Source organism: Osmia bicornis, chromosome 1, assembly GCF_907164935.1.
Source record: "Osmia bicornis bicornis chromosome 1, iOsmBic2.1, whole genome shotgun sequence".
Taxonomy (NCBI): domain Eukaryota; kingdom Metazoa; phylum Arthropoda; class Insecta; order Hymenoptera; family Megachilidae; genus Osmia; species Osmia bicornis.
This window is the reverse complement of record NC_060216.1, coordinates 14133192-14146141: the sequence shown is the minus strand read 5'-3', so window position 1 is coordinate 14146141 and position 12950 is coordinate 14133192. Positions and strand designations below refer to the sequence as shown.

General features: G+C 36.9%; 2 protein-coding genes across 5 annotated transcripts in view; both read right to left on the bottom strand.

The window, feature by feature from the left end:
• Positions 1-12950, bottom strand: part of LOC114870870 (neurocalcin homolog) — a 63070-nt gene that overhangs the window by 12033 nt on the left and 38087 nt on the right. The window lies entirely within an intron of this gene.
• LOC114870872 (neuronal calcium sensor 2) overlaps positions 248-12950 on the bottom strand; it is a 50406-nt gene continuing 37703 nt past the window's right edge. For all 3 annotated transcript variants that reach the window (XM_029176061.2, XM_029176059.2, XM_029176060.2), the window contains 4 exons: positions 9895-10013; positions 8224-8367; positions 6050-6178; positions 248-5355 (listed from right to left, as the gene is read on the bottom strand). In XM_029176061.2, the coding sequence (XP_029031894.1) occupies positions 5179-5355; positions 6050-6178; positions 8224-8367; positions 9895-10005 (561 nt within the window). In that variant the 5' untranslated portion in view covers positions 10006-10013 and the 3' untranslated portion in view covers positions 248-5178. The remainder of the gene's footprint in view (positions 5356-6049; positions 6179-8223; positions 8368-9894; positions 10014-12950) is intronic.

Sequence of the window (12950 nt, the reverse complement as noted above, 5' to 3'; positions counted from 1 at the left end):
TAGGTCGCCATTATATCTCTAAAAGTCCACCATGCTCGGTATTGTACACCTTTAACACATTCGAGGCCTTTCTGTTCCCCTGTTATCATTTTGATAATTTTTTAATTGCTGATTGATAACGTTAATTTCTTCACAAGACGCACCTGCTGCGTCATAGACATTTCACCGATCTGGAATGTGTTAATAAAGTGGAAATGGAATAGGATACATTGGGAAGACAAAATTGAAGGCGTAGAAAAATATAAAATAGCATAGACTGCAAGTATAGCGTAGAATAATTCAGTTTCTTGTTCGCATCGTAACCATAACTCTCTTTGTTCAATGTATCGTGTTCCTTTTAAAATCTTTTTTAATTGAATTGACAGTGTTTTTGCATTGTTTCTCGCTACGAAGTAACTGAACATTTCTTCAATTGGTACCTTGCATTTATTCCATACATTTTTATCACGAAATTGTTGCAATTTAAAATTCACACCGTAGTATATCATTTAAAATTTCTTTTTTCAAAGCTTTCAAGCGTTAAGTAAAATCTTGTTAAAAACTAAACGAAGTTCATAGAAATGATGAAATGATCCTTTTAAAATTTTAACGTCACGTGCAACTTCATCAAAGACCGAGAGATCAATAGGTCTTTGTATAGCGTTAAAAAGATCTTTTTTATTTTTTAATTTCCTTCGTGAAACGTTAATGAGGTTATTGTTTTAAAAATATTCAGGAAAATATAACCCACCCACGTTACTGAAATTAAAAGTAGTTAAAATAAAAAAAAAATTAAAAAACTGGAACAACCAAATTTTTTTGGTAATTCATGGAATTTCATAGTTTTGTATGCGTGAAGTTCAAAGATGGAGATCTTTGTTTCTATATAATGCACTTTAGGTTCTTTCTTAACACGTTCAGGCCAGGAGAAAAATAATTTCCTTCGGTGTCCTGGACAAAACTGGATGAGAAAAATTTCTGTAAATTAAACGTGACATCTTATGACGCCGCCGGGACGCAGTGTCAGTTTGACATCTTACGATGTCATTCGGACGCCCGGCCAACTGTCCATCTCACGATGCCACCTGACCTGAACGGGTTAAGCTTTATAAAACTCTGTTCACCTATGTTCACTGACTCGTTCGATAAGGAAACTTATTATTTCGATTGTCAATGCTGCACTTTCGGGTTTGAGAAGAATTGCGATGTTCTGTTCTGCATTATTGGATCCAGCTCGCCGGAAATCAAGCGAAAGATTACGAACAGACTATTGGTTAGCAAAATGACTGATCAGAATTGTGGATAGTACGTATGTACAAACTATATTTATGTATTTTTTTTTTATTTTTTTTATTTTTATCTGCATATTTTGGCTACCGGTGGCTCGTGAAATAAAGAAGGAACAGCGCAGTAGAACATCACGTTTTTCTGACACACACGTCGAGATTTCCTAGAAAACTAACACCGTGTCTAATATCCTTAACACTTTGCGGTACAGTTTAGTTTTCCCATTTTCCATTCAGTCTGAATAGTGTCGTTTGGATTGTGGTCATTTTAGGGTTTTTTTTTTCTAAGTAGATAGTATAGTCGAATGAAAGCAAAATTGTATATTAATTATGCTATTAAAATATTCTTAATCCATTGACAACCCTGCTGCGCGTAGACTGGTTAGGTTCTGGTTCTGAACGCAAAGGATTAAGTTAGATTAAGATTGGCTTAGGCCCGCAGACGATACACGTTGACACTGATGGGTCAATTGGGACTCGAATATGCAGTGAACTTTCCTAGGTAAAATTTATTTTATCACCAATATTTTTTGAAACTTTATATTAATTTTGGGGACTTCTTCATTTGCCATACTGTCATATCTCAAAATGGCATACCATTAATACTCTCAAACATAGGTAGGTCATCAATGGATTAATATAGGACCGCAAAGGGTTAAACCAATAAACATCTTCGAATATCTAATCTGTAGCAAATTAGTATAGGTGTTTCTTCTATACACCGTGTTCAATTATACATAATTCCGTATAATATATTTAATACAGTAGAACCTCCACTATCGAAATATTCATCATTCCAGTATTCACCTAACATTATTCTGTACTAGACTATACCGTTTAGGACATCCTGTATAAAAATAAATAAATGCAAAATAAGCATAGGTACGTTCCATTATCCCAAAAGTTTTACTATTTAAATTCTGTCGTATTTCTTTTTGTTTAAATTCGAATAATGGAGGTTCGAGCAGCGATGCGTTTTCGTGAGACTTTTTGCTAGCAGGCTGCATGTGCATACGGTAAGTGAGATTACAGCCAGGGCAAATTATGCATATAAGTAATGTATACAGCTGTGGCATCGCGTAATAGCCCCAGCTGCAATGTCAGTTATGCAGCTGCATGCAGCCTCCTAGGGAGTGTGGGTGCATCCTACGAAAGCGCATCGTTCGGTGCAACTGTGGCGTTACGTATAGAGATGTATCGTGCACGTGAAATATACGTGCACGACGAAACGACAGCTTGTTTAAAATTGACTGAAATTGTGGTATGGATCTGAAGCACGTTTACGCAGTGCGAGAACGCGAAGCGAAAATCGGTTTCGTTTCACGAACAGGCAATGATATGTACTTAATCTAATACGTAATTTATACTTCAATTGCACGGATGTGACTTTTTTTTTTCTTTTTGCAGATTAGTAGCAATAGATATCTAGATTGTAAATCTTGTTCGAGCAAGTCCTAATAGGTAGACACTCTCTATCGATGATTTATAAATTCATAGAATTCTAAAGTACGTTATCAACGATCCTTGCACGAGAGGACAAATTGTTTGCCTAAATACATTGACCTAATCGTAACCGCGCAAATTGGTCGAATATTATTCCTAGTTAATATCCGTCTATCATCGATTGAATTATAATTAGAAAAAAAAAAAAAGAAACAAATTCACTATTTTTAATTTTTTGCCTATTTCGAGAAAAATCACGACCCGAAGTATAATAAGAAATTAATAAACTTTGAATTTAAAAAAAAGATACCTGCTTGATCTTTACACGCAGAATTATTAATGACTCTATTTATATTTACATTTTTGATTCCCTTGAAACTGAATGTTTCAAATTAGACTAATTAAAAAAATGAATCTTTAATACTCTTAGCAGTACCTATTCCGTGTACCGTACTAGGTATAGCTGTATCTACTGCGGCAGTCAGCGCGTTAAAATTGTGCCTCTGATTAACGAGGTGGGTCATCCGTGACCTACGTGGCACCTGTACGTAGCTCGAAAGGACAACATCGTTGCTATCTATAAAACTTTTTTAAAAGCGGATTTCCACTTAAATAAAATGAAATTTAATTTGAATATCTGAAATCCCCGACAAGTGATAAAGAAAAATAGCAAATATATGAAATAAAGAAATTTTCATAAGCTACTAATTAATTAGCAGCTACCTGTGTTAAGACGTTCGATGCCCCTCACGCTATATCGCGTGCTCAGTCCTTCAGGTTTCAATGTGACGGCACACAGCGAGCAACTCGTTTCTAAGAATTCGGCATCGAACGTGTTAATTAATAAAATTTCTCTGACACCATACAACGTATAGATTTTACTTTGTAGGGGTCAAATACGTACCATTTTGTTATTTTCGCAAAAACACATTGCTGTATACCCTATACACGTAATAGTATAAATATATCATACGTAATATAATGTTTCACGTGATACACATATTACACAGAATTTTGCTAAACACGTATTAATATGACAAGTAATATATTCGACTATATATTACATGACATATATTATATATTCATTATAGTAATCGTAACATTGTGCAGTACGTATAAAAGGACCTTGCACGTGCATCGTTGAGAAAAATCAAAGACGCATGTGCAAGCGATTTTAGTTTTCTTTTTTCCTTTTTTTTTCATCATGGAAACTGTTCGACGGTGTATTTGAACGAATATGAACGTTAACCCTTTTGCATCGGAAGCAGATTTTGGTAGAAATTTGAAGATAGCAAATTCCAAGTAGTATAGTGATTTTAAAATCATTTCTGTGGTGGAGTTAGGATAGAAATAGCCTGCAACTAGTGGATAGACCATTTTAAAACGTTCCATAGAATTCTTCTATTATTCCAAAGTATTACCATTAATATTACTATATTGATAAAAATTTCATTCAATAATAATAATTTCAATTCATGTGCTACTCCAATAGACAATTACCATTTTACTATTATTCCAAAGTGTAGTATTCGAACCTATAGAATGGAATGCTGATAGAAAGAGAACGCTGCATAAAGGACCCTCGAGTCCTTATGGTTACACAAAGAGACAAGATGTCCATATTTAACGTCCTCTTTGTATTTCTAAAACATTTGGACCAAATCAAGGAAAATTCTAATTTAACATCTTATGACGTCAGAAGGACGAGCTAGCTTGACATCTTAAGACGCCGTCAGGCATGAACGTCTGAAGCTTTGAGAAAATCTCCGTTCACCTACGTTCACTTATTCAATATACACATTAGTCTATCAGGAGCAAAGGAAATGGTTGAAAGAAAAAAACAGACAGACACTTTCTTACCCTGAAAACGATGCAAACGGGTTAAATGAATGCGTACAGAAGCGTAAGACACAACGATAAGAATTTCTAACAGACTTATAGTGGTGCAACGAAAGAGTTAACAGTTCAATCGATCACTTTTACGTCCATAATTATCGTAGTAGCAAAACAGCATTTCAATAGTATTCGTTGTGTCACCCTGATGTCACTCGCTGAACGTCACCCATCATCACTTTCGTCCTCGTTGTTCCAATATCAAAAGGAAATGCGATTGCCTTACCATTTTCTATCACGAAACATCCGTTAAAGTTCCACTATTACTCGACCATTTACAATTAAGGTGGGTCGTAAACTCGATGCGTCTTCCTCGATGAAGCTGTCATTTCCGTTGGAGGATGTTTAAGGCTGACACTGTGGAAGCTTCTTTTCCCTCTTCATATCATCTTCGTTTGTATTTGTCGTTAATCGAACGATTCGACGATTTGGTTCGAGTTTATGCTCGCCAAGCGAACGTTCTTCGAGCCGCATTGGCTGCATGTGGTCTGATAAGAAAACGTGTATGTTTGTCCGATGTTGCCCGTTTAGTATGGTATCTCTTTTAATAAGGTGGTCCCGAATCAAGGTATACGAATTAGGGGGCCAGCATTTTAGACAGCTCTTCGTCTTGAAGGCAACCCTTCAGAAATTCATCTTGAGTCAACTGACCATCGTTATTCTCGTCCATTTTTGCGAATATGTTCTTCGCTCTTTCCTCCGCACTGTCTGCCGGTCTGTTGCTTGAACACGCGCCCAGCATATCGTATATTGCCTGCGAACAAATAAAAATTCCATCCGGAATTTTTTAATTGGAGTTAATTTGTAGGGTCATTTTAAGATACAGAAATATCTGTGAAAATTATGAAAAATAATTTTTTACACCACGTATATCAGCGAATAATTGAAGGAAAATGTAGGAATGAGTGCATATGGGTAATGATGCACAAATTTCTCGCGCGAATCAGGGAACCCAATTAGTACCGTCGCCTAATTATCTATAAAACTGCTGACGCCTCGTTCGCTGTCGGATTGTTAGAATATTTTTGAAAGCTACTGTACCGTAGCTACTGAAATGCATGTATGCCTAACAGAATCATTGTTAATGGACGCAAGCAGGTCGATTTATAACCCCTCCGATGCAACCTCTCATTATCGTTCCGGTCACTGATTACACCCCGTTAAACTGTATTTCAATTTAACACTCCGACCTATTTGCATGGAACTGAGAATAATTATCTCGCGACATGATTTTAATAATTCTTGGTTTATCGACAAATCGAGGCTTAATGAAAAATTCAATTTAGAGATAGTCCAAGGAGATTAAATCTTACAATATTAATTAGAGTCTTGAATATTATGAAGGAATGCTTGTTTTAGTTTGATAGCTATAAAATTTGATAAACAGACAAATTTTTATACATAGCAAAATTTATTTTTTTAAGAATTATTAGAAAATAAAAACATACCTGCACAATTTTGGTCATTTCCTGGATGTCGATCACACCATTCCCATCAACATCGTACATGCGGAATGCCCATTTCAACTTCTCCTCCGGCGTTCCGCTGGATGTAACATCGATAGCCAATAGGAATTCCTGTAACAAAAAAAGGAAGAATTGTGCCCTGTGTATACGACACAGTATTCATTGCGGAGTTAAAACAACGATGTACTGATTTTTTTGGTAGTCGAACAGTTTTACATCGGGGTTCGTTAAGTGTTTTCTAGTATGGTCGTTAAAGATACAAGCGGAATTGTGAATTAGGTCAGCTGACGCCTGAGGTAGACAAACGACGAGAGTTTGAAAGAAGCAAGTTGAGGGCGAGTCGGCTCTTTGCTCTTCCTGACCTCTCAAGTGTCGCCACTTCTCTTATTGACCCTATCGACGTGCCGGTCCCTTTTGGCCAACTTCTGCCATCGGCTACTTTTTTACTTCCATCCGTGTGATCGCTTTTTCTAAAGGCCTTTCTTCGAAGAATTGTATTCTCGCGAAGCAACTGGAACACCTACTATATTACATGATACTGTTGCCTTATGGTTCACGGTAAGCTAAATAAAATATTTCGCACTGTCCATATTAATTTTAATAATTTTTCATTAATAATCCATGATTTTGCAGTCAAATTAATTTTCCTTAACGAAAATCATGATGTATTCGGTTCCCACTCTTCTCCCTAGGGAAAGGGGGAATTGACTGCTCTTTTCGGCTAGGAGTCAGAGGCCACACCCCCTTCCCCCCACCACTCGCGGTGCGCCCCGGACTAAGGAGTCTCCGAGCCCCTTATGGGCGTGCCGTATGAATCGTGCCCAATGGGTGATGGGGAAGTCCTCCGAGGAAAATGACAATGCAGCGAAAGGGGCCCTATCAATATACGACTAGAATATCGCCACCTTAAGCGGCTTACACTCTTTCTGGATCACCCTGTATAGGGCCTCCCACCACTTATTTTCTCAATGGAAGCCTGATTCGATCACGGATGCCCATATAGTAACCCTTCAGTATTATAGTGAATGGTAAAGCTTCTACGGTTCTGCATCATTAAAGGGAGAACAGTGAAAGGAAATGAGAGACAGATTCGAAAGGGAGCGCCCTTTCAGAAAAAGATTTAAATACACCGTTCCAAATAAAAGATTAAATGTGTGGGATTGAGGGCACCGATTCACGCGAGAGGGCTTTCCCTAGATTCTTAAGTAATTCATGGAAATTCCGAAAGATTCAAAATAGCACTTTAAAAGATCCCCCGAAAAAACCTTTTAAAATTTATAGAAATTTAAAATTTTAAACGATATTCAAACCCCTATAAAGGTCAGGAGGGTATCGACGAAAAATCATAGGTCGTGTGTGTTCAATGAATATTTCCAAACCATCAAATGTTGATCAGTCGGGGATGAGCTTTGATCAGTGATCCGTCTTAAATCGAGGCCGATAAAGGCCATAAGCGCATAAAATCATGGATTTATCAAGCTCGGTTCGAGCCGTTGGCTGGATGGTCGATGGATGTAAGTATATATATAATACGTTTCCAGCCGGCGTTTAGTGAGACACATTGTGCTCGCAACAATGGACTGACAGTTTCACGTTATCCTTTACACTTGAACAGAGGCTGAACGATGAATGCAATTCACGTTTACGGGAACAACACTTTCAACCGTCCAATATTTTACCTCGATCGTTTGAAACGTTTGCAGGAACACAGAGAATTTATCATAAAGGCTCGTGTTATTCTGTTCCAGTTTGCTTTACTGTTCGAATATTTTCAATTTACACAGCAATCGTTAATTTATTTTTCCCGTCGATTAATTTTATTTTTTAACATTTTAGAGAAGAACAAACCTTAGTATTTTTCCGATGAATAAACACCGTCGATCGTTCGACAAATTCTTCTTCAATTTAAAGATGAAATTAAATCTAGCAGTAAATGTAATTTCTATGCGAATCGGTGTATTTCCTCGAGTTTCAACGGAATATCGTTCCGTTGAGAACGCAGTATAATATCGTCGATCGACAGGAGTTGATGCGATCAGGTTTAATCGTTCGGAATAAACGATGTACGAGAGAGTTCTACCTCCAGGAATAGTGCATTATTCCATTGAGAAGGTAACGCAATAGTAGAGAAAAATCGATTGGGAGGAAGGACTTACCTTGAAATCGATGTAGCCATTCTTGTCCATGTCGAATGTACGGAAGACGTGATCACAGAATTCCTCCGCGTTGCCAGAGGGGAAGAACATTTTGTACATGTCGACGAATTTCGCCGGGGTTAACCTACCGTTCGGGCAGTCTTGCTGTAACGTAACGAAAATCAATAGTGTTATTTTCGTTTATATTTGGACAATGAACTATCTTAATCGGTAATATAGCGAGAGTTTACTGCTCTTTTCGGCGAATTTTCAGAGGCTACGCCCCTTTTCTCCCACCACTCGCTGTGTCCTGCGCGAGGGCCTTAGTCCTCGAGGCACCTCAACCCTTTCAGGGCGCACTGGGGCTATACTCGTATCGATGGGTTTCCGCATCAACCATGGGCTACTGAGGTGCCGCGGGGACTAAGGCCCTCGCGCGGGGCATAGCGAGTGGTGGGGCAAAGGGCCCTCGCGCGAGGTACAGCGAGTGGTGGGAGGAAAGAGGCGTGGCCTCTGAAAATGGCCGAAAGAGCAGTTAATTTCGAGCCCAGCCTTATGGGGAAAACTCAGTCCTGTCAAGTATCGGTGATCGGGTCCGAGTATCGTTTGAAATGGTTCGTCCCTTGCCTGTTCCAGGGTTTTTTTAAATTACGTAATCTTAAGAAAGAGTTTACCGTAGATCAATTTAAATAAACTTTTAAATAAACTTTCTGATATAAAAATGGGGTTAACAAGCTGGAGTTCTTGAATGATTTTATGCAATTCGAACAAATGGTATTTATCCACAGATATCCTCTATAAAGGCTCTAAAGGGAAGAAAACACGGAGTATCTTTAACGTCGAACGATAACTGGTTTATCAGGCACAAATCTGATTCAATTGGCGAGTACTCTCCATCTCGGTGGATCCTCTTGGCTGTTTATTCGATCAAATAAAAAGAAATAAATCCGCGTTGGTCCGACGGATGAATCAGTTTTCATCGCATCTTCAGCAGACCCGGCTAATTGGCCTTTAAAGGGAATCTAACTATTTCGAGGGAAAACCGAGGCTACTCGAAAAAGTTTCTTGGATTATTCGAAACAGCTCTCGAGCGAAAGCCGCAGTTCGCACAACTAATTAAACTATGGGAGAACTGTCGTTATCCCCGGCACATTCTTCGATTCCTCCCGCATTTCACGCGAACTTCCGACCATTTCGCAGCTCGGACACAAACGAATCCTCTCCCACAAGTCCGAAGTTTTGAATTGAAATAAACGATCGCTTGTCTCGCTTTCCAACAACACCGTTTCAAAAACGTCCAAGACAGACGGCGCTTGTGGAAAGGTCAATCAGATAGAAGGAATTGGGAGTGGCAGAGTTTAAAACGGTTCGATTTGCACAAGGTTATGTCACCCATTGCCTTTAGGCGATGTATATTAACTTTGCCATTTCCTATCAGGTCTATATGATCCACGGTAAACTTTATATTTTCTTATGTACTATGATTTTGAAGATTTCCTTTTCTTTTTGAGTTCTGAAATTTTGAACTTTTGAAATACTAAAATTTCAATTTTGGAATTTTACATTCTGATACCTAAAAATTTGGATTCTGAATTTTGGGGCTTTAGAACTGATAATTAAAAATTTGAATTTTTGAAAATTTGCCTTTTAATATGTGTTATAATAATTTAAGAAGAACTATGGCATACTCACTTTAAAGCCTTTGTACCATTCCTTTATAGTCGCTTCATCATATCTTGTGTGTGATTTTAGGAAATCCATGTCCTCTTTGCTTAATTTGTCTTTGCTCCCAAAACAACCCATTTTGTAATCTGTAACAATAAACAATAAAATTCTATATTATTATCAGTTCTGTATATTCTGGCCATTATTTATGCTATTAGTATTCTGTAATCGTACAATACGTGATGAACTATTGAATATTAGAATTATTTCTCTTTATCTATTTAATATTTACAACGTCAACTTGCATATCAACGCAATTATATTCTAACAATAAGTGACAGAGAAAGAAGTCGTCAAAAGCACAGCACACGTAAAGAAACCGACAGAAATGGAGAAGTAAAATAATGTTGTAACGAGTGGTCGATACGCGGCTCGAATAGAAAGAGCTTCGAGAAAGCAACCCGGCCGTCTTTAGTCGGGCTGTTTCATTGGGTAGAAAGAGTTTCATTTTCCACGTGCACAGAGAGGAAGCCAGGGTGGCTCGTGACTAGATTGAAAATTAGATCTGATGGCACATGATGATAGCTAGAAAAAATGGTGCTTTCATAGCTAAAGTAATTGTTATTTTTATACCAACAAATAGTAATAACAATAGGAATTTTAATAATCTAGAATGTTAGTATCTTGAAATTTTCCAAGTCTGAAATTTTTAAATTCTGGAATTTTCCAAGTCTGAAACTTTGGATGTTTAGAATTTTTCAATTTAAAAATTTTGGAAGCTCGAACTTTGAGACTTCTGAAATTTGGAAATTCCAAAATTTCCTTACCAATGTTAATTCACACTTCATCCACGATTTATGTTGATCAATTTTTGAACTTTAATTAAACAGTGAGCCTACATCAAAGTAAAAGTGTTTGCACGATAAACGACTGTACTATGGTAGGATTCTTCAAACACGTCGTACATCAGAAAACAGTGCCTTGTACAGTAGTAATAGAGAGACGAGAAGAGGTCGTAAAACGCGAAGTAAATGTAGGACGAAATTAACACAACGCACACACTGTGAGACCTTGTTTTTGTGAAGAAGACACAGATCTGTGTCAATGAAATTGTGTTTGTTTCCTCAGCTATTTACAGGATTAAATTCGTACTCAAGGGATTAATGACGCATTCAGTACAGATGTACATGTATATGTAATTTTAATTACAGAGATAGCATGATGATGATATTCGAGGGAGATTTATATTATCCTTTGAATGGTGGACCATTCAGATAATGACTATCCAAATGTAATTTCATGTTCAATATTATATTCATTTTCATTGTGCTGATTAATATATTATTATCTTGGGAAATTTTCAAACGTTTTAAAAATAACTAGCAATTAGTTGTATAAATGTAGTTTAAATAATTTGTTCAAATTCCAAATTTCTAAACTTCAAAATTAAAAATTTCAAACTAGTAAATTCAATGTCAAAGCCGCCCTATATTCAACCATTGCATCAGTTACAAAGCGTCCATCTTCCAAGGATTAATCCAGAGCTGTCTGAATGAATAATCCCATGATTTAAGATAATTGTACGATAGGAGAGCATGTGTAACATGGTTCGTAGTATTATCTGGACGTGAAGTGAACATTATGTAGGATTAATACATTCACCCTGACAATGGGATCATATCTACGTTCAGGCTCATTAAATTCACCGTGGAACGATGCTTTATTGTCGAATGACAATGTAATCCATAAGCGAATGTAATGTTATCATACATCATCGAAGACAAACTGTTATGGCAATCTTGAATGAATTGCAACTGTGGTGCACAAACGTTCTAATCATTTGGTACGAACAGAATGCAATCTGTCGTGCTGATTCTTATCTATTTAATCAATATTTTATGAAAATTTTTCACTTTAAAATTTTCAAATTTCCATACCTTTAAATTCGTCAATTTTTTAAATTAGAAATATTTGGAAAATTTCAAATTGAGAAATAGTTACTCATCAATTGTTTATACGACTGTAAATCCCACACAGAGCTGGTGGCAGTCAAAGGATTTAAAAGATCCATCGTATTGACAGCACCAAGCCGAAAAGAGGCATTGTTCAACTTAAGTTCAATACCCGTCGTTCATACAACACCAAGAAATCACGATAGAAGACAATAAACGCTTCAACACGAAGTGTGTATCGTATCGTCAGTATTGACATTTCCATCGCATTAACATGCTCATAATGCACCGCAAAGTGCATCCTTTGTATACAAGCTGTTGCACGCCTTTTCATTAAGCGAATTCTTACTGGCTAATGAAATTCACAGATTCCATGCTTTCAAATTCCAAATTTTCAAAATTTGAAAATTAAATAAAAATTTCACAAGTCTAGAAATTGAAGAATTCCAAATTCTAAACTTTCAATTTATTGATCAAAATTTAAGCAAATTAACAAATTCCAAACATCAAAATTCATATTCCAAATTTTCAAAATTTAAAAATTAATTTAAAATTTCACAAGTCAAGGAATTAAAGAATTCCAAATTCTAAACTTTCAATTTATTCATCAATATCTAAGCAAATCATGACTGCTCTGATTCTCATAAAATTGATCAAAATTCTAAACTAAATATTGCTCTGAATGGCTTTTAATTTATTTCGTTTTGGTACTGTTACGCTGACCAAGTTCAATAGTGTTTCTGAAACTAGATACCAAATAACCTTGAAGTTTCCAGATTTAGAAACATGATTTCTAACTAACTGAATCTCCAGCTGTGAATACTCAGCTACGGTATGCCATCCAGAAATCACGACTGGTTTACCGGCAGAAGGACGGGTGGTTAAAGGTTGGGGAAACTTATCTGTTCATCCGTCCAGCTAGGAAAGCGGGGGATGAAGCGGAGTTGGGAGTTTCAGTGAGAATGTTACTGCACGCTGTTTCTCCTGAATGACATCCCACAATGATTGCACTTTGACACTTTGCCATGTAATAGTTTGATAATCTTCCCTGCTACTAAAACGAAGAAGTAAAGGGTTGGACATGATAGGCTTTCCCAGAGAAAATGGGAACACGGGGGAAAAATATTTTCA